At 46.8% G+C, this 25,593-nt stretch overlaps 1 protein-coding gene across 1 annotated transcript; it reads right to left on the bottom strand.

Annotated features, from left to right (window-relative positions):
• Nucleotides 1–262: 262 nt before the first annotated feature.
• tacr3a (tachykinin receptor 3a) lies at nt 263–24,343 on the bottom strand. The gene is made up of 6 exons (XM_056585645.1): nt 24,245–24,343; nt 23,684–24,080; nt 15,277–15,465; nt 14,612–14,762; nt 2,818–3,014; nt 263–650 (listed from the first exon to the last, which is right to left on the bottom strand). Exons 2-6 carry the CDS (start codon nt 24,052–24,054, stop codon nt 305–307), a joined length of 1,254 nt encoding a protein of 417 aa, XP_056441620.1. The 5' UTR covers nt 24,055–24,080; nt 24,245–24,343; the 3' UTR covers nt 263–304.
• Between the last annotated feature and the right edge of the window lie 1,250 nt (nt 24,344–25,593).

Raw genomic sequence — 25,593 nt, 5'->3', positions numbered from 1 at the left:
AGGGCTCAACCATAACAAGGTAGCAGGATGGTGATGCTGGAACCGGTTTTATAGTCAGAGTTGAATGTAATGACACACAGCAGGAGGGGAGGAACGCGCTGCCGTGCGGGAGATCCTTCCCCAGAGTGTGTGCGGTGATTGCTGGTTCAACTTGTGGATGCACATTGATTGCTAAATGCGCCACAGGTGTGCAGCCTCAACTAGCGCCAAATCAGTGTGACGCAGGCCAGGTGAGGCCGCTTAAACCAGTCATCACCCACACACACTCCATCACCCCAAATTAAGAAAAAAAAACTCCTGCCGCTTAGGAGAACTCCTTGGGTTTCATGCCTTCGCCGGCCCCACCGCCGTTGGTGCTGCCGCCATTTGTGTCGCCGACCCCGCCGATGTCGGCGTGCCGCGCGGTGACGTAGCTCTTCTTCCGGGCGGCGAGCGGCTGCGGCTTCCTGGGGGCGGCGGTGGTGGTGGTGGCACCGTCAGTGTCGGCGGGGTCGGAGGTCACCATGACGCTGGTGTCCATGCGCGACAGCGTGTACATGCTGCTCTGGCGCGCAGGGTGCAGCCGAGTGGTCCGCAGCTCCAGCTCGTCGTAGCTGGACACCTTGATGAACGGACACCAGCGGAACGCACGTTTGAAGCCCGCCCGGAACCTGGGGGGTGGGCGGGTCGGAACGGGACGGGACGGGACGGGACGGGAGGGGACGGGACGGGACGGGACGGGAGAGGACGGGACGGGAGGGGACGGGAGAGGACGGGACGGGAGGGGAGGGGAGGGGACGGGACGGGACGGGAGAGGACGGGACGGGAGGGGACGGGAGAGGACGGGACGGGAGGGGAGGGGAGGGGACGGGAGGGGACGGGACGGGACGGGACGGGAAGGGAGGGGAGGGGAGGGGACGGGTGGGGACGGGACGGGACGGGACGGGAGAGGACGGGACGGGAGGGGACGGGAGAGGACGGGACGGGAGGGGACGGGAGAGGACGGGACGGGAGGGGAGGGGAGGGGACGGGACGGGACGGGAGAGGACGGGACGGGAGGGGACGGGAGAGGACGGGACGGGAGGGGAGGGGAGGGGACGGGAGGGGACGGGACGGGACGGGAGGGGAAGGGAGGGGGAGGGGAGGGGACGGGACGGGAGAGGACGGGACGGGAGGGGACGGGAGAGGACGGGACGGGAGGGGACGGGAGAGGACGGGAGGGGAGGGGACGGGACGGGAAGGGAGGGGAGGGGACGGGAGAGGACGGGACGGGAGGGGAGGGGAGGGGACGGGGACGGGAAGGGAGGGGAGGGGACGGGAGAGGACGGGACGGGAGGGGAGGGGAGGGGACGGGACGGGAAGGGAGGGGAGGGGAGGGGACGGGAGGGGAGGGGACGGGACGGGACGGGAGGGGACGGGAGGGGACGGGAGGGGACGGGAGGGGAGGGGAGGGGAGGGGAGGGGAAGGGAGGGGAGGGGAGGGGAGGGGAGGGGAGGGGACGGGAGGGGAGGGGACGGGAGAGGACGGGACGGGACGGGAGAGGAGGGGACGGGAGGGGAGGGGAGGGGAGGGGAGGGGACGGGAGGGGAGGGGAGGGGAGGGGAGGGGACGGGAGGGGAGGGGACGGGGACGGGACGGGAGGGGAGGGGAGGGGACGGGAGGGGAGGAAAGGGCGGACAAGGGACAGGAAGCAGATTACAAGTGATTAAGATTCCGATTGGGGAGAATTAGGGAAACTCTTTCTGTAATAATTCATGATGTCTATGATGAATTACAAAAATACTTACAATTTGTTTTAATCTGTTTATAGCACTGTGTGATTATAATTATAAGCACTTGTTAATACTCATGATGCTTCGTAACAATTTTCACAAGTCAATCATAAGACATTATAATGCATTCATAATGACTTTTATTATTGTACTATTATAAGGTTGAAATGTGATAATAATTTAATTTACTTGGTCATTTGGGACTTTGAGTAAGTGAAAACTATAACAGCGATTATTTTGCATAATGGGTTAGGTTAGGTTAGGTTACCCTAACCCTAACCCTATAATTAATGTTAATGCCTAAAGCATTATGAACATGTGATTGTAATTATTAAGTGCTATAAGCAGAACATAATGCACGACAGGTATGTTTATAATGCATTATTATTGTTATTATTCTTATTATATTATTGACATGGGCGTAATTTTTTTTAACATAATTAGCATGTCCTTTGCAGCAGGTACAGTTACTAGCGGCCATTTATGTAAAATGGCCGCTAGTTCAAATATAAATGTCCTCTGTAGCAACAATGACTAGCATTGAAAATGGCATCTAGTCAACATTAGCATATCCTCTTCATTAGTTACAATGCATGCCCTTGTGTAAAGTGTTTTGGAATTACACCATTCAGTCACTTGTTGTATACAGAACACTTGTATTAACCGTTGCCACTAGAGATAATGTCCTTCGATTAATGCGTAAATGCACTCAGACCTTCCATTAGAGTTGCAACATCATCAAGTTGTCCTGCCTTTCATCTGAACACCCATAGACAATTAAATCGATATTGCATGATATAATATAATATTATTGTTAAACTATAACAACTACAACTTTGAGTTCTCAAAGTGAGTGCGTGCGTGGTTGTCTGAGTGTGTGCACGCATTAAAAGGTGTGTGTATTCATGCTTGCATGTACGCTCATGTGTCTGTGTGTGCGTGTGTTTGTCTGTTTGTGTGTGTGCGCGTGTGTGCTTTAATACATGTGCGCATTCATGCGTGCGTGCATGCCTGCGTGTGTACGCGCATGTGTATGTGTGCGTGTGTGTGTATATGTGTGCCCACCTGCTGTTGAGGCAGCAGTAGATGATGGGGTTGTACATGGTGGAGCTCATGGCCAGCCACATCACGGCCAGGTACACCTGCTGGATGTGCTTCCAGCGGGTCAGCGACTTGAACACCCCCGTCACCACAAAGTACATGTGGTAGGGCAACCAGCAGAGGGCAAAGGTCAGCACCACGATTATCATCATCTTCACCACCTGCAGAGGAGAGAGATGGAGATATGAAATGGATGGCGATGGGAGATAGAGGGGAATAGAAGGAGACAAAGAGAGAGATACATGGAGATAGAGGGGGATGTGAGTTAGAGGGGCGGTATTGCGTTCGCTTTACCGCACCGTTGTTACGAAAAGAGAGCTGAGCCGCAAGGCAAAGCTCTCGATCTACCGGTCGATCTTCGTTCCTATCCTCACCTATGGTCATGAGGGTTGGGTGATGACCTAAAGGACGAGATCGCGGGTACAAGCGGCCGAGATGAGTTTTCTCAGAAGGGTGGCTGGCGTCTCCCTTAGGGATAGGGTGAGAAGCTCAGCCATCCGTGAGGAACTCGGATTAGAGCCGCTGCTCCTTTACTTAGAAAGGAGTCAGCTGAGGTGGTTCGGGCATCTGGCAAGGATGCCCACTGGGCGCCTCCCTTGGGAGGTGTTTCAGGCTCGTCCAGTGGGGAGGAGACCTCGGGGAAGACCCAGGACTAGGTGGAGAGATTATATCTCAACACTGGCCTGGGAACGCCTCGGGATCCCCCCGTCAGAGCTGGTCAATGTGGCCCGGGAAAGGGAAGTCTGGGGCCCCCTGCTTGAGCTGCTGCCCCCGCGACCCGACCCCGGATAAGCGGATGACGATGAGAGATGTTAACGTTAAAAAGGCCACTTACTTTGTTAATTAGTCTATTATCTTAAAAAAAAAATCTAAAATAAAAAGTCTAGACAAGATGCAAAATCACATTCAGACCGAAGATAAGCTGAAATCAAAACATAAAGAGAAGGCAGAAGAGAAAAGATGGGTCTTGGCAGGATTGGAAGACTTGGAGGGACTCTGAGTCTCTGATGTCGTGGGGGAGGGAGTTCCAGAGCGACTTACAGCCATTCATACACACATTCAAACACCAACAGCGGAGTCAACCCTGCAAGGCGACATGCAACTCGTCTGATGCAATGAGGGTTAGGTGTTTTGTTCAGGGACACCTTAACCGTCAGCTAGCTGGGAGGAGCCGGGGATTTCTCTGGGCGGCATGGCCACTGCCCAGAGTGGAGCATCTGTGTGGCGGAGCTACCCGCACTGAGGTGGACGGTGTCCAGCGCTGCAGAACAATCTGCTCTTCTCTCCTCCGGAGGACCATAAATACTTCCTAGAAGCGTCTGGGATTTCCACAGCTCTCCTGACTGTGTGTTAGGAGAGCTGTGAGTTAAGGTTGTGTGATTTATGTACATTTGTGAGAGTGTGCATGTGCATGTGTGTGTGCGAGTGTGCGTGCATTCGCCCGTGCGTGCGCTGAAGGGCTTGCAAGCGCCCATATGTGTGTATGCGGGTGTCTGTCCGTGTGTGTGTGTGTGTGTGTTTTTCTGTGTGTGTGTGGGTATGCATGCGTCTGCGAGTGGGCCTACACTCATGTGTGTGTGTGTGTGTGTGTGTGTGTGTGTGTGTGTGTGTGTGCGTGAACGTGTTACAGAGACCTCACCAGGATGTGGCTGTGGGGCTGGAGGAAAGACAGACATGTTTCCGAGTTTAGTTTAACCACGTTAAACTATTCTCCAGTTGTAACCTCTTGCTGAACTGCTTTATTCGTTGATGGATGTCATATTTGAAAGTGTGATGGGATAAAGATTATTTTGTCAGGGCTTTTATTGATGACGTGCCAACCTTGTTACAGGCCTGGTTTTCGGTAGCTCCAATCTGGAGGAATAAAAGCTTTGGAAACAGATTCTTTGTTTAAGATAATCACACATTGTGTATCCCACTGCCGCCACATACTCCGGACAACGTGAAGTATTTGCGGTCCCTTTGGTGGTTTCGGTGCGTTATGCTGCCATATTTGGAGGGCCGCATTCCGTGCTACTCATATTATGTATAAACAGAACATATTCTATGTGAAGTTCAGTTTATACTATCCTCTAACAACATCTGAGGCAGACTCTTTCTAACTGACAAGCCTATGCACTGGGTATGAATGTGCAGTAGTATCGCCTTTCTTCTATTCTGGACTATGAATAATAATAATAGACCTCTGAAGAGTAAGTCTGGCCTCTACGGAAGAGGATTAGGGCCACACATAAGAAAAAAAATAGTTCTGACTTTAATCTCAGAATTCTGATTTTAAAGTCAGAATTCTGACTTTAATCTCAGAATTCTGACTTTAAAGTCAGAATTGTCTGACTTTAAAGTCAGAATTCTCAGAGGTTAGTCCTTACAGGTACCCGTAGTTCTGACTTTAAAGTCAGAATTCTGACTTTAAAGTCAGAATTCTCAGAGGTTAGTCCTCACAGGTAACCGTAGTTCTGATTTTGAAGTCAGAAAAAAATCATAATTCTGAGATTAAAGTTAGAATTCTGACTTTAAAGTCAGAATTCTGATTTATTTTCTCAGAATTCTGAGATTCATGTTAGAATTCTGACTTTTAACTAAGAATTCTGACATTCATCTCAGAATTCTGACTTTCATCTCAGAATTCTGAGAAAAAAGTCAGAATTCTGACTTTAAAGTCAGAACTACGGGTACCTGTAAGGACCAAACTCGGTGGGAGAGACACTTGCACCAAAACAACACATGTTCCAGTTTCACTCACCTTTTGGTCTTCCGTTAACGAAATGGTTTCTTCTTTTTTAAAGTTTAAAATCTGAATTCTGAGATTAAAGTCAGAATTCTGAGAATAAAGTCAGAACTTAATTATTTTTTTATGTGTGGCCATAATCCTCTTCCGTATGCCTCCGAGGCTCTTGGTTCCCTTTGCTTGGTTCCATGTTTAAATGTCTATTGAAAATAACATGGGGGTTTTGAACAATTGACGTGACGAACTCTGTAGGTGGCAAATAAGTAAAAGCTGCTCAGGTCTGAACTACACACTTTTTCCATCTAGATTCCACTTGGGTTTTGGATTGTCGGTGCCGTTAAAGTAGTTAACTATTATTAATGCTAACTGGGAGCTAGTTCTGATCTGCACAGACTTCATACGTCATACTTGTAAGGGAGGCGGGAGTTGCTCGCAACCATTCACAACCTAACGTGATTGTCATTACACGCATGACGAGCAGCGTTGGTGCCACCTCCTCCGTAGGCGGGTTCTGGTGCCATTTCGGTGAAGACAAACTATGAAACATTGCCGTTGCTATACAACCTTGACTGGGAGAGTCGTGACGTCCTAAGTCGGTGCAGATCTGCGTTAGCATAATGCTTCTTCAAAATAGTTAACTACTTTAACGGCAACGACAATCCAAAACCCAAGTGGAAAGTGGATGGATAAAGTGTGTAGTTCAAAACCTGATCAGTTTTTACTTCTTCATCACCTACAGTTTGTCACGTACGATCATTCAAAACCCCCATTTTATTTTCCATAGACATTTAAACATGGAACCAAGAGCCTCGGAGGCGGGACTTATTCTTCAGAGGTCTATAATAATATACATGCATCTTCTCATCCAAATCACTGATTGACATGAATTAACTCTGAATTCTGGCCACTTTTTTTTTACTTTGAATTGTTTTACTTTCATTTAAATTGCATGCTTTTGGTATAAAACAGTACCCCAAAAAGGTATTTCGATGATATGCTGCGATGGTTCCCTGCATCACTTTTAACTCACTCTGTGTAAAAGCAACTGCAAAATGGGTAAATGTAATTATGAAGCCTTCAGAAACTCTACAGTCTGACTCATCTATTTGACTTCAGTCCAACTCATACGATGAAAAGTAAAGACAGCTACATTTCAACAGAAATATCTGTTGAAATTTGTAGAGAGAGAGGTTTGCATGCTGGGTTTGTCCAGCCTCTCTACACTGGCAGGGCAATCTATGGTGGGGCCCTTCAACAGGAACACTCTCCTCAATCCCTCAAGGCACCACCCCCATGCCCGAGCCTCCATGCCATTGTGCTCATCGTGTCTCATCAGAGAGAAGGCGAGCGAGAGAGAGAGAGAGAGAGAGAGAGAGAGAGAGAGAGAGAGAGAGAGAGAGACTAAGAGACTGAGAGAGACAGAGTTTGCACGTAGAGGGTTTCATCACTCTACATCAAACGTTGGTTTTCCTTTCTCTCCTAGTAGAGACATGCTTGTGTATATGTGTATGTATATATATATATATAAATATATATATATAGGTAGAGAGAGAGAGAGAGAATCAGAGACGCAGAGAAAGAGACGGACAGACAGACTGATATAGAGAGACAGTGTCAGACTGCCAGATAGACAGACAAATAGACAGACAGAGCGGGACAGAGACAGACAGAGAGATAGGGACAGAGATAGACAAATAGACAGACAGACAGACAGAGAGACCAACAGACAAAGAGAGATTGAGAGAGACACAGAGACAAACAGTCAGACATTCAGAAAGAGAAGGAGACAGATCGAGTGCAACAGACGGAGAGAGAGAGACCTGGTGACAGACTTGGCGTTGACCATTTTCGTCATGTATATCCTGTGTTTGCGGACCGCCTCCTGCCGTGAAGAGTGGAACTCGCACAGCAGTGGGTTATTGGGTCACCCCAGGGGTGGTACGACCAACACTGGGATAGCATCCGTTGTGCGAACACACTTTAGAGTGCCTTTCTACGGATTCCTTCTTAATTTTCGTCCCTAAAATGAGATCACTCCCTGTACAATTCAAAGGGGAGAAATGGCGACACTGAACAAAGAAAGTAGAGAAATAAGGAAAAAATGGCAACAAAGGAAACATACCATTTTCACAATCTCGCTGAGAATGCGTGTTTGATGTCTGGTTGAAGCAGCCTCACTTGGCCCGTGCATATTAGACCCTGAAGGGAGATGTGCGAGGCTGCATTGACCTATCAATGCACACTGATTAACACAGCCATCACAACACACTCATGAATTACTCTGAAATGTCAGCAAGGAACATCTGCTCACCTTCTAACATCTCACCAACCCTCAAATAAACTTTTTTCTACATCATCTTCCTGTGTCCTGGTATCTCGCTGAGAAAGTGGGTGTTTTGATGGCTGGCCTCAAATTGCCCGAGGCGTGCTGATTAGAGCTGGGTGAGGATGCACGCATGTGGTGCATTGACCTATCAATGCACAACAGAGTTTATACCTTATCTACCTGTGTCCTGGTCTCTTAGGGGCTCAGTGAAGCACAGTAGCATCTAGCTGGGTTGAAGATGTCATGTTTCTGCTGTTGATATTCTTCAATTTGGTGGATGAAATCCCCCCAAAGACAGAGAAGGGTTTTTTGTACAAAAGGGTAAGCTCAAGCGGTTCAGATTCCGCCCCTGTGTTGATGAATCACCTCTTCCGCACCGCAGGCGTGCTGCTATAGGCTTCTATTTATTCCACCTCCACCTGCTGGGGTCCTCACTGCAGAGCCCAATGGTTGGAGCTAGCACAGCTCCACCTCTCTAGACCTGGTCCAGCTGATTTGGCTTTACACTAGGGGTGAAACGGATCAGTGTGTCCACGGTTCGGTTCAGATAACCGTTTTGGGCCTCGGTTTCGGATACGGTTCGGATACGGATCATGTCCGTGGTAGTAAAAAGGCGGACTTTTTTTTGACAGAGGGTTTGGGGGAGAAACACAAAAATGAATGAGACCCACAGGCTATTTGCAATGTGTTAATTGACTGCAATCAGACAACTTGCAAGGCTTTTTTGTGCAATAAATGTTCCCCTAAATACATTTGAAAACATGGTGCACTGACACATGTAAGGGATAACGGCCGACGAGGCTTAGAACTCTGGCGACGAGCGCAGCATGAAGCCAGAGTTGCCTCTACCTGTCCATTATTTCCATCGAACCGGTCGACCTCGAAGGCCGTTATCCCGCTTATCACCCGTTTGTATTTATCTCCCGTATATTTAGAATATAATTGTATCAATTACTTTCTTTAAATTTAGGAATCGTGCGCTTGAACTTCAGAAAACAACCTATTACTGCTACCTCATTGGCTCGGGCAGCACTGGAGAGAATGCATTCCGCTGGGTCCTAAACACCCTTTTGTATCGGACGTAGGCTACAGTAGGCAAAATACGCTACATAAGGCAATGCCTTCATGAAACCGAAATCCGCGGATCTCCAGAATGCTCCGAACTGTGGTAAACGAACCGAACGGATTCGGATACAATTCGAATCCGCTGCAGGCCTACTTTACACTAGCCAATCACCCCAGTTATGGTAAGGTGTATGAGTTAAGGTTATGGCTAGGGTTAAGGATATGGTTAGGGTTAAGGTTAAGGTAAGGGTTAGGGATATGGTAAGGTTTACGGGTTAAGATTATGGTTAGGATTAGAGTTATGGTAAGGTTTAAGGGTTAAGGTAATGGTTAGGTTTGGGTCTGTTCAAGTGTCGGTGAAGCCACTTTTTCAGCGAGAAGTCAAACACAAAAGAAAATGTTTTCGGGGAAAGTTCTAGCAAGAAAAGTGTTACTTTTTTAGTACCGTCGTTGTGTATAGGCTTTATAATGAGTGACGTTGTATATGCTCTGCACCACAAACCTTGGTGTTATAATGAGTTATATGCTTAATATGCTTCACCCATTGGCTCTAAAGTGTGGAGCCTCTCATTAAAATGTCCTTCCAGGATTAATAAGCCTCCGGTGGGAATTCCACGACGCAAGAATGACAGCCTCTGTTGATGCTCTTAGCCTAAAGATGGGAGAACGTCTGCGCCGAGAAACAGTTGAAAGGGATAATGCGGGTCAGTACTGTAGCCAGGCAATCTCTACTTGGATACATTTCGAAATGGGTGCAACAAGTCCAGGGTATGTGACAATTGTAAATGCATAAAAACCTTAATTGTTATGCGGAACTGTTCTGCCACACCGTTAAGGAGCAGATAGGGGTTAGGCAACAGGGCCCCTACAGACTACTACCTACACAAATGTGGCTTCAAACCCAGAACCCAGTAGCATTCGGTACTACCGTAGAACCAAATTCCTCCTGCCACCCTCCTACCCTATTCCCACCACCCTACCACCCTATTCCTACCACCCTACTACTCTATTCCTACCACCCTACTACCCTATTCCTACCACCCGGCTACCCTATTCATACCCCCCTCCGAACCTATTCGTACACCCCTCCTACCCTATTCCTACTACCCTCCTACCCTATTTCTATCACCCTACTACCCTATTCTTACCCCCCTACTACCCTATTCCTACAATCCTACTACCCTATTCCTACCACCCTACTCCTAACCCTAACACCCTACTGTCCTATTCCTACCAACCTCCTACCCTATTCCTACCAACCTACTAGCCTATTCATACCACCCTACTACCCTATTTCTATCACCTTACTACCCTTTTCCTATCACCCTATAACCCTATTCGCAGTAGAACCAGGACTGCGAATGTTGTGTGTTTATTTGACGAACTCCGTAACCTATTCCAAAAGAAAAACCCTTAATTATTTTCTTCTTGACGAACCCTGATTCCTCCCTCACAGCTTGTGTGGGGGTGTAAAACTCAACCACCTGAGGGTAGAGCAACATGCGCTACACCCCAGGAGGTCCCAAACATGTGGAGAACATGCTATCTATACATGAACACGCCCGCTGCTACCCCCACACCGACCGTGGCCCCCTATGGTGACCGAGCCCTCCCACAGAGGACCTGTTCCTCCTGCGACAAGCGGACAGGAGGGATACGTTGACAGGGCTACACTCAGAACCAAAGATGTTGGTTTTTTCTGCTTCGAGGAAGAAGGAGACTGTTGACCTTCTCCTGGGGCTGTGAGAGAGAGAAGTGTCTCTGAGCGCGGGGAGGATCGTTGAACTCTGTGAGGCTGTGAGCTGAGCGCTGGTGACAGCTTAGACCTGATGGGTCAGGCCAGGGAGGGAACGCTGTGTGGTGTAGTCTCTTTTCATTCGGTTCATCAGTGGGTAGGTACTCCAGTTGTTTCGGTTAGAAGATAAGGCAAAATTATATTCTAAGACGAATATTCTGCCTCGCATCAGTATCCAAGAAATATCTTAAATATCTTAAATAATATATTACCAAAGAAATCATGGCAAGTTGAAGACAGATGAATGATTACTTCTAAGCTCAGAGTTTTAAAAGCAATCTCAATAAATGATTTGAAGGGAAAAACGGCACTAAAGATTTGTATTGGAACATCCCTGCTGATGCTTTCAATATCAAAAAGGAAAGTAATTGGGCTGGGATAATGTGATGAGCACTGTCCTTCCTGTCCGCCATGTGTTCAGCTAGCCATGTCATACGCTTTGACTGCCGTCTATTCAAGATCAGCCCCATTTTCACAGCCATTCACACACACGGACACAAACACACACACACACACACACACACACACACACACACACACACACACACACACACACACACACACACACACACACACACACACACACACACACACACACACAGACACAGACACACACAAACACATCACAACAAACACACACACGCAAACAGACACACTCACATACGCACACATACACACATACATTTGAAGTCAATGATCAATGATCCAGGATTAGTGATGAGTGGTAGATCTAATTTCATTCTCCTCGTCGTAAGATTATCAGGGGACACTTTGAGTCAACAGAAGCAGGAGGCTAATCAAGCCTGCAATGATCAGAGCTTGATTATCTTCATTGACATTTATCAGAAGATGTGATTTTGGATGAAACTGAAACTGATGTGACAATACAAAAAAAACGCTTCTCACTTTCATGTAGCTCTACTGATCTGAAAATAACAGTCCTCCTGAAAAAGTGTGAATGGAGTACAAGGTGAGAGCAATTCAGCGACAAAGCCCTGAGGAAATGTTTTCCAATCCATGTTTTTCACTATGAATAAGACCAAAAACAAACAAGTAAATGTATAGTACAGTGCTTCCATTGGCTTCGGCTGCATTCAAACACATGAGTTTGTCTTTTTTACTCTTGCACTTAATCCGTCTGTTCAAGTCAGATGAACCTGAAGGTAAGCTTTCACTTTCAGCTTACGAAAGTGACACTGGGTAGCTGTGAATCTTCAAATTTACCTTTTTACAATTGTTAAAATCTCGGTGAAAAACCTAACTCAAATAGAGCATTTCAGCAGGATGATCCCAACATGATGTTAATCAATATATGATATTGATTGATACTTATTTGATATTAGATTCCCTCCGCCCCCTGTATTGTAGCAACATGTTTAGTCTTAACCTCTATAAGCAGATATATATTCATTTGAATCAAATGAAGAATCTGGAGGCAACAAGGTTTTGGTATCGGCAGCGCTCTGGCTTAGTTTAGTCTGTTTGTAGTCCGACTCAGAGTATTATTGATCGATCACTTTTGAGCAGACTTCTGTTGAATGCAGGTAAACAGTCCCTGCAGAGAGCAACCATCTTGGAACCCATCGGTCACGGCTCACGCTGATGTAGCTTTTGATTAGCTTTGATATCTTCTTTTGAAATTCTAATAGAGATTAGCAGAAATGGCATCTGGACCGGAAACATTCGAAGAAAAATTGTAATTAAATGTCACATGGGTGAAGTAGTCTTGGCTCGGATAGCCTTTTTTTTTTTCTCAGAAATCGCCAGCAAAGCCATATGATTAGTTAAGCTCTTCCCACTGACCATATATTTTGTATGGGTGTGTTGTCATGGCTACATAAATAAATGTGCATGTCTGAATGCACTCCGATGCTCATATTCATTTTCAGTGCACTTAGTACAGATATAGATAGGTATCAAAAAATATTTTTAAGGATTTTATTAAAATAAATGTTTTGATTTTTAATTCCAAATTATCAATAATTTATGTGAGCAATATATTTAGTTTATTATAATTGAATGGCTAAGACATGCCAGAATTTTCTCGGCCCCCAAAGGCATTCTGAATTACTTGTGTCCCCCGATGATAAATGTTTTCCCCCACGACCCTACCAACAGTGCATCGTATAGTATTGTATTTATTATGAGCAAGCAACATCTGTCAGGTGTAATTGGTTCAAGAACAACCCAATTGTTCTTATGCCCTGAGACATAAAACCATGTAGCAAAACAAGGATACCACTGTCAATACACAAATAGAAACAGATGCACACACACACACACACACACGCACACGCACACGCACACACACACACACACAGACACACACACACACACACACACACACACACACACACACACACACACACACACACACACACACACACACACACACACACACACACACACACAATAAAACACGCACACTTTTGTAATAACACCACTTGAATTAACATTGATATAAAAAACCCGCCCCCAAGGAACAGAGAAATTAATGACTTTTCCAACATTGTAAATAAGGAACTCCACCCCTCGTAGGGAAAAGCTATTTGATTGGAGGGAAAAACCTGCAATAGCGATGAATCCGCGCCTCAGCCATCGATCAACGTCTGTAATTTACAGAACGGTTCGCTCAACAGCTATGGGAGCACTTTGACAAGACGCCATGAGCAGAGTCACATGTTGTCAGGATAAGAAGATCAGAGATTCAGTAGTTATGAACTAACACATTCATGTCCTGCCCTCATAAAGGCAAAGACCGGTCAGGAACCACAGGGGAATTGGTACGATACAGTGTTAAAAGTGATGAATATAGTAACATTTTGGGATGGAGGTTTCATCTGAAATCGTGACAGTGCTTCATAATGTTTATACACTAATGGATTCAACACTTCCTAATGTTTTTCGTTGTTTGTAATCACACAATATGAAATAGGGCCGAATTCCAATTTCAGGAAAGTGGAAATATAATTTATAATGTCGTTCCCACTACCATTACCCGTGTTAATATGTAAACACTGAATGTAGTTCCTATCCCCAACGGCACCGTATTAATAAACAAACACTGAATGTAGTTCCCATACCCAACGGCACCGTATTAATAAACAAACACTGAATGTAGTTCCTATCAACAACTGCAGTGTTTCACAAAACACTGAACGTAGTTCACACTTGAATGTGATCATAAATATTAACCAGGGTTTTAAACAAGCCAAGATGAGCTGCTGAGCACAAGGGCCCAGGAAGCCAGCGACTTAAAACGAATGACCATGAACACGGCCTCATGGTCATTTGTAGCAGCAGGGGGGTCCGTCACCAGCACTTTGTACGCAACAATAACAAATAACAGAGTGGATTTATCAGGGAACTAGGAAGCCTCCAGCCGTCCTCCAGGATGGCTTGTGCCAGAGGCTCAGCCTAACAGCATCCATTGGGCCCGCCCCACCACCGAGTCAGCGAGGGCTCTTTGTTTCATGGGCTCCCAATTACGACTGTTTCTGGAATCAAAGGCGGATTCTTTGGCCAATTTCTGTGTAGGAGGGAATTAGCGTGCCACATTTATCCCCTGATGCCCATCAGCGTGGCATCACGCCCACACCTTAACTCGCACTAATTCAATCGCTAGATGGTTGATTGATATTTTATACTTGGCAGGTTGTTTTGTTTTGTCGCTATGCTGATTCTCTGCATAAGCTCCACTCACAAGAGAGGCTTTTTCACATCGAGGATTTGAGTTCTATCAGAAGCGAAAACACACAGCGACACTATATCCAGCTCAGGGGTCCTCTGCTCCTCCGGCACAACAACATGTTCATGTTCATATCCATCCATGGTTCCACCGTACCTTTCTTTTGGCCTTCAACTGTCCATGGTAGTTATCAGAGGAGTTCCCTGGGATCTCTCCTCCCCACAGTGTGACCCCCACGATGGAGTAGGTGATGCCCATCACCACTAGGGGCAGCAAATACACCAGTATGGCCACGATGATGTGGTACCTGTCAGGGGGGGGGGGGGGGGGGCAATGGTCAATCAATGCATGTCTCTAACTGTAACACAGTTAGAGAGTGTTTGTTTTTTGTTTAATGTAGAACTCTTATTATTAATAAAACATATTTTCGAAACAAGGATTTTGAACACATTAAGTTACATTACATTTATTTATTTGAAACAGCCCAGAACACTTATCCTTACCTTAAAACAAACTAAATATACAAAGGCCTATTAATCCTGTCCCTTCTATTTAATGCTTACTACTAATGGCTAATTTTTAATTTAGTTCTGTATCCCCCAAAGGGACTCAAAGTGAATTTATAAACTCTTTAAGGAGAAGGTAGGCGTTATTCAACGGGTAGAATGAGGACATTCTTGGGGTTCAGCCCAGGCCCAGTCCCGTTCTGACTGGGAGTGGAGCCCCCATCCCCAGCCCTATGCAACCCCCTGGTACCAGAGTACCAACAAGGATCCCCATATTTCTGAGAGGAGGTAGGAAGCAGGAAGACGTGGTCTCACATGAAGGAGTCCTGGTTGCCGCGCGGCCAGTTCACGTAGCAGCTCGTCCTGCGAGGGTACCTTCTGATGGTGGCGTAGAAGCAGTTGGGGAAGGCCAGCACCACCGCCAGCCCCCAGATACACACTATCACCACCTTGGTGGCCGTGGCGGAGAGGCGCGGCTTCAGTGGGTGGATGATGGCCATGTACCTGAAGAGATGGAAGGGCTGAAGTCATTTGGGCTGGGCTGTAAGAGTCTCAACTGGAGGGTTTGATCGTTATCGCATAATCATATAATGAGGCTGTACATAAAACGTACAAAGTTTTGGATGAATTATGTTCAGTCAAATGACGATGACACAGTGAACAAATTAGTAATGTTGTATAATCAAGGGAACCTGCAAGAAACTAACCACTTACTCTCCCACTTACCAACTGACACACTATTTACACAGGCCCTGGACAACTATCCCATGCACTGTCCGAGTCTACTGCACCCTCACATCTATTCATGAGATGCTAATGCAACAGGGCCTTAAGGATGGCTCAACTTCAATGTCACCGTATTGACTACACTCTCAAAGGGGCACATGCACACACACACACACACACACACACACACACACACACACACACACACACACACACACACACACACACACACACACACACACACACACACAGTGACATGCACAGACACACATGCATGCACACACATATTCACACACATTGATATACAGACACATACACACTCTCAAGTTGGTTTCAGGGTATTTTTGGGAATTACAAAATAGCAGGGAGGGATAATTATGTGAATTGATACAAATCCACCAGTGGCAGCTTTGTACTTTGAAAGCTGGTGGGCAGCATTTCTTGGACTACAAGGGCAGAGGAAAGGATGCAAAGCCAATTAGTCAAATCAGGCCTTCTCTTGATTTGTAAAACTAAATAGGGATGCCTGGCACCGGGCAGCCCTGCCCAGCACCGGGCTCTGCCACGGGCGCCGCAGCTCGGCCGCGGACTACGGAAACGCCATTATAACCAAACAGAGCTGACTGTACCGCAACGAATAGTAGCGCACCGCTCGGTGGAAATGAGGCATACGGCTGAGCGGGTTTGTCGGTTCTCGGAGGGGATAACCCCTCCCTCCAGGCTGCTCCACAGCCAGGGCTCCTGCTTATTGGTTCATAGCGCAGCCATGCGCTACGAACAGACAAAGGCGGGATCCAGATCCCTTAGCTAGTCACACCCACTCAGAGGAGGACTTTTCCTCCCCTCTCCCATTGAACCCCATGTTATTCACCGGCCGCCAACACTTTCGGGGAAATGAATGGGAGTCAATCAAGGCTGAGGGAGTTACGTCCTCCCTGAAGTAATTGTCAATAGGCGATAGGGTGTGCTAATGTCCCTTTACCGAGCGAGACGAACATTACTGATACAAAGGCTTTAAAGTAGTCATATTTAAGGGCATTAATTCATTATTAGTCTGGGCAATCTACATATTTTATTCTCAACAATGTTAGGGAGGATTTTCCTCCCTCTCCTCACTGGAGAAGCCTCCAATATATACATATATATATATATATTCCATATACACACACAAACACACACAAACACACACATACACATGCATGCAAGAACACACATCCATATGCACAGATATACATACAAGTACACAAACAAAAACAAAAACACATACGCTCACAACCATATACACACACTTAAGACCCACATCAACACACACATACACACACACACACACACACACACACACACACACACACACACACACACACACACACACACACACACACACACACACACACACACACACACACACACACACACACACACACACATACACTCACACACATCCCAAAACGCATCCCCCACTGATTGCGTTGCCTTCCTTCAGAGCAGCAGTCTTCACCGTCACATCTCCGCGAGCCTCCCCACCCTCATCCAGATATCAATAGCCCAGGAAAACATGCACGTATTACATACGGGATACGTGTCATGGCAGCCCGTCTGCTGCCACACGTGAGCGAACACGTAGCGTACGCAGCAGCGTTTATCCTGTGTGATCCCAACGCGACCGCACTGATGACGCAGCAGCCTGCAAGTCAGTCAGGAGGAGCCGGGTGCCTTTTCCTCGTCTCGTGAGAAAGTGTTGATGCACAGCGTCCAAGTGAGGCAGCTGCGATACTGTCTCTCAGGTGTTTCACTCATACTGTTACATTCGCGATTGTACACACACACACACACAAAGTTCTACTAAGTGAATTTCTGCCGGCGGATATTATTGTTGAACCGTTGTTAATGGTTTCGTCATTTTGCTTCGGGGTCCCTTTGAGGTCCCTTTGAGGTCGCCTTATGGTCGCTTTGAGATCAGATACATGTCATCCAGCGAGCCTGTAGGGGGCCACTGCAGTTTTTTTCCCACTATTCTGAGGGATGAGGGACCATCATCAAGAGTATGATGAGGGACTCTCGGCAGCCCTGCTAAGGGGAGGAGGCGAAAACATTGCCGCACTTGAAGTTGTCTTCTGAAATGGGGGATCGGTACCCATGTTTCATGGACAGGCTTGAAAGGGGAGAGCACTTTCTTGGTCAACTGGAGTTCCATTTCCTGACAGTGATTACTAATGTGGCTTGTTCATTTTTGGTGTTGACCACCGGAGGTATACTGGGTCTCTACACTGAGGGTCTCTCACTGGGGGTCTCTACAATGGGGGTCTGTACACTGGGGGTCTCTACACTGAGGGTCTCTCACTGGGGGTCTCTGTACTGGGGGTCTCTACACTGGGGGTCTCTACACTGGGGGTCTCTACACTGAGGGTCACTCACTGGGGGTCTCTACACTGGGGGTCTGTACACTGGGGGTCTCTACACTGGGGGTCTCTACACTGGGGGTCTCTACACTGGGGGTCTCTACACTGGGGGTTTATACTCTCTACACTGGGGGTCTGTACACTGGGGCTATCTACACTATACACTGGGGGTCTTTACACTGGGGGTTTATACTCTACACTAGGGGTCTGTACATTGGGGGTATTTACACTATACACGGGGCGTCTGTACACTGGGGGTCTGTGTACTGGGGGTCTCTACACTGGGGGTTTATACTCTCTACACTGGGGGTCTGCACTTTCTTGGTAAACTGGAGTTCCATTTCCTGACAGCGATTACTAATGTGGATGTTAATTTTCGGTGTTGACCACCGGAGGTATACTGGGTCTCCACACTGAGGGTCTCTCACTGGGGGTCTCTACAATGGGGGTCTGTACACTGGGGGTCTCTACACTGAGGGTCTCTCACTGGGGGTCTCTTCACTGGGGGTCTGTACACTGGGGGTCTCTACACTGAGGGTCTCTCACTGGGGGTCTCTTCACTGGGGGTCTCTACACTGGGGGTCTCTACACTGGGGGTCTCTACACTGAGGGTCACTCACTGGGGGTCTCTACACTGGGGGTCTCTGCACTGGGGGTCTCCACTCTCTAGACTGGGGTCTCTACACTGGGGGTCTCTACTCTCTAGACTGGGGTCTCTACACTGGGGGTCTCTACTCTCTAGACTGGGGGTCTCTACACCGGGGGACTCTACTAGGGATCGACCGATATTGTTTTTTTTCATCAGCCATAGCCGATAACCGATACGCCGATACCGATTTTCTTGAGCCGATATTTGGAGCCGATAATACCCTGGAAATCCAGAGCACAATTTGAATTTGCTCAGCGAGTCACTCTGGGAACGAGCAATATACTTGTGTATATTCTGGGCCTCCCCTGGCCCAGAACATTAATCACATCGATGTATCAATATAGGCGGGCCAAAAGTGTTGCTGTTTTACCGACCGGATATGGCAAGAGTCTTATCTATTGGTTAGCTCCACTGGTCTGGATACGGCACCCCTTGTATTCTTCTGATTGGTCATAGTGTTATCCAATGTGTTTTATTCAGTGACAATAATTTCAAATGCATGCTTGGTGCCACCCCTCGAGTTGGGCCATTTTCATTACTCGTTGCCAGACCCTACAGCTTTCTAGATGTCGGTCTGGATTTCCAGGCTAAGCCTCCCTCAATTTACATCATAAAAATGACACAATGATGATAACAAATGTTACAATGTCTCAATAAAAAAAAATAATACATTTATTGAACTGTCTGTAAATCACGGCAAAAGAAAATTAAAATAAATAAATAAATCGGCCGATACTGAAAAAAATATCGGCTGATACCGATACACGTAAAAAACACAAATATCGCCGATATATCGGTCGATCACTAGTCTCTACTCTCTACACTGGGGGTGTGTAGACTGGGGGTCTGTACACCAATCTATAGTTTCTGATTGGCAACGAGTGATCTTTTTAATATGGACACGATGTTTTGTGCAAATTGACCTAACCAAACGCAAACCTCCTCAACTAGAAACAGAACATGACGCAGGGAAGATAGAGTGGACGGTCTTCTGTCTGTCTGTGTCCCCGTTATACAGAATAGCGGAGGTTGTTATCTTAACCTGACCGACTGTACTAATTTGAGAGAATTTTAATTGGTTTGCAAAGTGTTCCATGAAAGTAGTTTATTTACATCAGTATTGAGTTTTTGGGAAGGGTTATGTAGATTTAACAATTATTTGGTAATCAATGATATGAATCAATGAGGAGATTTGTAGCTTTATTGACTGACCAAATAACACTGACTGCAAATCAACATTTCACATGCAGTTTATCGACAATCCTAATTGTGTTTTTGAGCAGGGTTATGTATTTATCTACTATTTATTGACTTACTAAATAACATGACAGTAAATCAGTGTTTCAAGATACTTAGAGTTATTCTAGCTGTGGCAATGATAATTCATGGAGTTAGACTGCAGCTGGTAGCCATGATTCCAGCAGCGGGAAGTCATAACATGAAGAGGTGTACCCCTGCATTAAAGCCGTACCCGTGTTTTTCAGGAATCCCTGGAAACCACCTTAGAACAGGCATCCCTCGAACACATCAAACTAACCTGATGTAACTGACCAATCTCATCTCAGTTTAGGAGCTGATCAACGATTTAGAAACATCATACATTGTAAAGTGTAAGTCCCAAATTTGAGCTATTCAGGAAAACCGTTGTAGGTTGCTAGCAACAACAAACGGTTACCTTCCATTCACATAGCAGCTGTTGGTTCGCAACTGGTTAGCTGTTGGTTAGCTCGACGCTGGCGGCCACAAAGCCAACGGTTTAGCGACGAAGAGCGGCGAGGCCACAGACGCTCACGTAACATGGCCTGGTGCCATTTCCAGACACACAGGGGCCACGAGGCAGCGCAGGACATGGGGTTAGGAGATAAAGGACCTGGGGTTACGTCTGAAACACGGCGGGTCAGCTCTGTGTCCTCTGCCCCCGCTCACAGTTGATTAACTCAAAGGGACGTCTCCGACCAAAAATACCCGACCCGTCGAACCCGCTGCCTCGGCTGAAGGAGGGCTGAGCCCCGGGGGTACGACGCAACGCTCGGTGTACTCCCACCGCTCACCTTCACCGCCTGATGTGGATCATGTCTTCTCTAGTTCCGAGCACTATGATAAGGCCACTGGGCCACTTATCCTTTATACTGTTTATGCTGTTTGTCCTGTTTGCCCTGTTTGCTCTGTTTGTCCTTACTTTAGCCTTTACTTTAGGCTATTTTTGTTTTCCTGAGCACTACTCAGTTTATTTTATTTTATTGTACTGTATGTGTCTTCCACTGCTGCTGTGCTGTAACAAAGGACGTAATTTCCCCTCCAGGGAATAATACAGCTTTATTTATCTCTCTATCTATCTCTCTATCTATCTCTCTATCTCTCTATCTCTCTATCTCTCTATCTCTCTATCTCTCTATCTCTCTATCTATCTATCTATCTATCTATCTATCTATCTATCTATCTATCTATCTATCTATCTATCTATCTAACTTAGTATCAATGCATGTGCTGCTAAAGCCACTCTGTACAGTCTTGTGAAGAAATATATTTAATATGAATAATTATCTGAACAAATACAAGATCGACCGGTGAACAGATCTCAGGCTGAAGACACTTTTCATAAATGTACCTTCAGGTTTATGGTTGGATATAGGAAACATATTGGCTTTCTGGGGCGTAACAATAGGACTTTGACCACAGGGGGTTTAAAATACGGCAGGAGGGAATTAAATGAATGGATGGAAGATTTAGTGGAGGGAGGAAGGAAGGGAGGAAAGAAGGTTGGAATTAAATAGAGCAAGAAGGAAGCATGGAAGGAAGCAAGGAAGGAAGGAAACCAGTCCCACATTCCCATAGAACAATATTGAGTTATGTAGCTCATCTTACATAGTCAGCCACAGAAAATTATATATTATAATTATACATTATCACAGGTTCTATTAAACATAGATACTGTATAATCCATATCAGCGTTGTGTTGTGTGCATTTGTCATTTCCTTGCTCATCATGAACACTGAGTATCCCTGTCTTGCCCTTCCACATTTCTCTGATGATGGGATAGACTCTTAATTTTGCATGAATCTCAAATATTAACTAATTCGACCAGAGAATGAGGATGATGACATCGTAGTTTAATTGTGGTTTCACACAGGCTTTTTCCATCGATAATTGTGGACTTCCTGTCCAACAGCGGCGCGCTGATTACGTCAACCAGAGATCCCTTGATTAACGCAGACCGTTTTCAATGTAGCTCTATAAGGAGCGCATAGGGCCCTCATCTAGGAAACGACACAGTAGACAGGGAGAGAACATAGAGAGAGAATGTCTTTGAGATGTCTTTGAGAAAATATAAGAGGCACACAGAAAAGAAAACGGGGACAATGAGGTTGGGGAGATAGATCATGAAAGAGAGAGGATAAGGGGGAGAAAGAAGTGTAAGAAAGTATGGAGGACAGAGAGGCGATGAAAGAGAGGCAATGGACGAGGGAGAGAAAATGGAAAGATAAAGAGGGGGCATGAAGAGAAAGCGGAGAGAGAGAGCGGAGAGAGAGAAAGAGAGAAGATGAATCTAGCGGGTGAAGAGGGGTCTGTTTTGCCGCGCTGGTCGGACACACGCGTGGCGGCATTCCCTCGAGGGCATACTTCTGGAGATAGGAATCCTCAGAGGCGACCCTCACAGGCCCTACAGCGCAGGGGGTCGCGGTCTGTACGAGACCCCGCCGCAGAGTGTCCATCATCCCAGTACACCGCCAATCACTCACGCATTGATTTCATCCAACGGGGGTGGAGGAGGGGCAGGTGAGAACACACACACACACACACACACACACACACACACACACACACACACACACACACACACACACACACACACACACACACACACACACACACACACACACACACACACACACACAGCCATTCGCTGTCCATTCCATTTCTGAGGGACCGTAGATGCACAAGCACGTTTAGAGTAGGGCAAATGACCCTGTCGTTTGAGCTAATGGTGTGTACTACTCCGGTGACACGCGGCGGGAAGGAGAGGCTGAATAAATAAGTGAGGGCCGCAGGTTGGTAGTGGAGTCATGTGTAGCGGGGGGAAAGCGCTTTTATTTGCATAACCGTCTCAGCGGAGGGTGTGTGAATGGATATGCACATTTGTGTCTGCTTGGAGACCCTTTCATTGCACAAAGGTGCTGGCACAAGAGAATAACCACACACACAGGCACACACACGCACACACACACTCTTTAAACACACATGCACCCACACGGTAATCCATACAAAAACACACGTGTGCCAGCTCACACATACACACACGCACGCGCACACAGACCACCGATGCAGAGGCATAAAATTACACACATAAACACGCACATATTTACCTTTCACACACGCACACACACACACACACACACACACACACACACACACACACACACACACACACACACACACACACACACACACACACACACACACACACACACACACACACACACACACACACACACACACACACACACACACACACACACACACACACACACACAAGGGAGTTACACGACGGAATGTAGCATGTCCTAAACTGTGAAAGGGAAAGCTTGGACGCGTGGAGAAGGATGAGATCATAATCAAATAAGCGAATGCCCATATGCAAATAGTAATACAGACTTTACAGTGTCATCCGATGGCCACGCTCCACGTACTCGCGGCGTAGATGTTTCATTATTTGATTGATGGATACAAGGCTGCGTGAAGCAGGCGCCACTTATTCTCTCCGTCCATTACATCCATAGTTTGTGTGTGTGTGTGTGTGTGTGTGTGTGTGTGTGTGTGTGTGTGTGTGTGTGTGTGTGTGTGTGTGTGTGTGTGTGTGTGTGTGTGTGTGTGTGTGTGTGTGTGTGTGTGTGTGTGTGTGTGTGTGTGTGTGTGTGTGTGTGTGTGTGTGTGGGGGGGGGTATTTACCTGTCCACCGAAATCGCCGTCATGGAATAGATGCTCGCAAACACGGCCGTGACGGGGAAGAAGTTGTGGAATCTGCAGTACGCCTCACCAAAGTACCAGTCCCCGTGGGTGGCGTAGATACAGTTCACCAGCGCGTTGAACGCCGCCACCGACGCGTCGGAAAACGCCAAGTTCAACAGGAAGTAGTTGGTGACCGTCCGCATGCGTTTGTGGGCCAGAATGATCCAGATGACGATGAGGTTGCCGAACACGGCCACCGCGACCAACGCGCTGTAGGAGAGAGACCAGAGCGCCACGCGCCACGGTGGCTGGGCGAACTGGTTGGTGAGGTTGTCGGGCACGCTGGTAACGTTCTGTGCCATGGCTGCCATTGCTCTTACTTTTCTCTCTCACTCTTCTGTTCATGAAAAAAAAAGAAAACAGAAGTGTTTAGTTGCAATAAAACTCTCCTACACATGTGGTCTCGCGCTGGTAGAGCAGCCGCTGTGTGACGTGTGATGTCGGCCCATCATAGCGCGCACTCTCGGGTAAAACAATAAAGAACCGCCAATTTGCAATTACCTTTAAAAGTCCACGTTTGGAATATCCCGGACAAACGGGATACACTGAAGAAAAGAAAATGTGAGTTGAGTTGGAGAGGATGTTGTTCAAGGAGACATGTTCACTGTCTGTTTCCGAGGAGGTGTGAAGTAGACCGCTCTCGCGCCCAGCTTCAGCAACAGGCAGTCACCACGCGCGCCCAGTGACGCACAAGGGGCGCAGTGATTGATTGACTGATTGAAATGACTGCGCGTCGACTGGGAACAAATCGATTATGAATGCATTTCCGCTTTGGTTGGTTTTGTGTTTTGTTCATTGCAAATTGTTTAATGATTGGAATAATATACCTTATTAATAATGATTGATTCATATTTTCAATGATTATTTTATTTTGTTCAACACAATGATTGTAATAGGGTGGGAAATACTGATAAATAACATCACATCACAACGTAATTTGTCAGAAAACAGATCAGCACAGGGGCGCTGCCAGGATTTGAGGAAATTCTGTGCTTATCCCGCAGCTCTCTTCTCCAGAGGGATCCGGAAGTCTTTTTCTTTCATGATTGATTTATTTTTTGATGCAATATGGAACCTTATTTATGTGTCTTTATCAATGAACATTTTGTATGTGTTTTCCTCAAAAACGGAGAACCCTGTCACACACGCACACACACATAGGCACACACACACTCCCTCCCCCCCACACACACAAACACACACAAACACATATACAAACACACGCACAAACACACACACACACACACACACACACACACACACACACACACACACACACACACACACACACACACACACACACACACACACACACACACACACACACACACACACACACACATATCTCTCTCAAACACACGCACACACACATACAATTGTCAGATACAGTTCATGCACTGAGGTGCAATGACAATCCCTGCAACCTGTGCTCACTCTCTCTCTCTCTCTCTCTCTCTCTCTCTCTCTCTCTCTCTCTCTCTCTCTCTCTCTCTCTCTCTCTCTCTCACACACACACACACAAAATGTGCACGTGCAAAGCTGTGTGAAGTACAGGGGGACATGTCATTATCGTGGGCTTTAATGCATAATCGGAATGACAAATAATGAAGATATCCGTAACTATTCAACAGTCAGGGTTTCAGCCCGGTTCTAACACAGCCCATGGTTCATCGTGCTGTTGACCGATGATGACATGGGCGTGTCATCATCAGTGGACAACAGGGCTCACCATGTTGTTGACTGACGATGACACAGACACGTCATTATAGTGCATGGATATCAACATCTTCAAACTACTGTACTGTCTGCAAATCGATGAAAGGGAAGACAAAGCCGCCATGCAGAGACCC

This window comes from Gadus chalcogrammus, chromosome 3, assembly GCF_026213295.1.
Source record: "Gadus chalcogrammus isolate NIFS_2021 chromosome 3, NIFS_Gcha_1.0, whole genome shotgun sequence".
NCBI classification, from domain to species: Eukaryota; Metazoa; Chordata; class Actinopteri; order Gadiformes; family Gadidae; genus Gadus; species Gadus chalcogrammus.
Note: the sequence above shows the minus strand (reverse complement) of the source record. Positions and strands in the feature narration are given on the sequence as shown.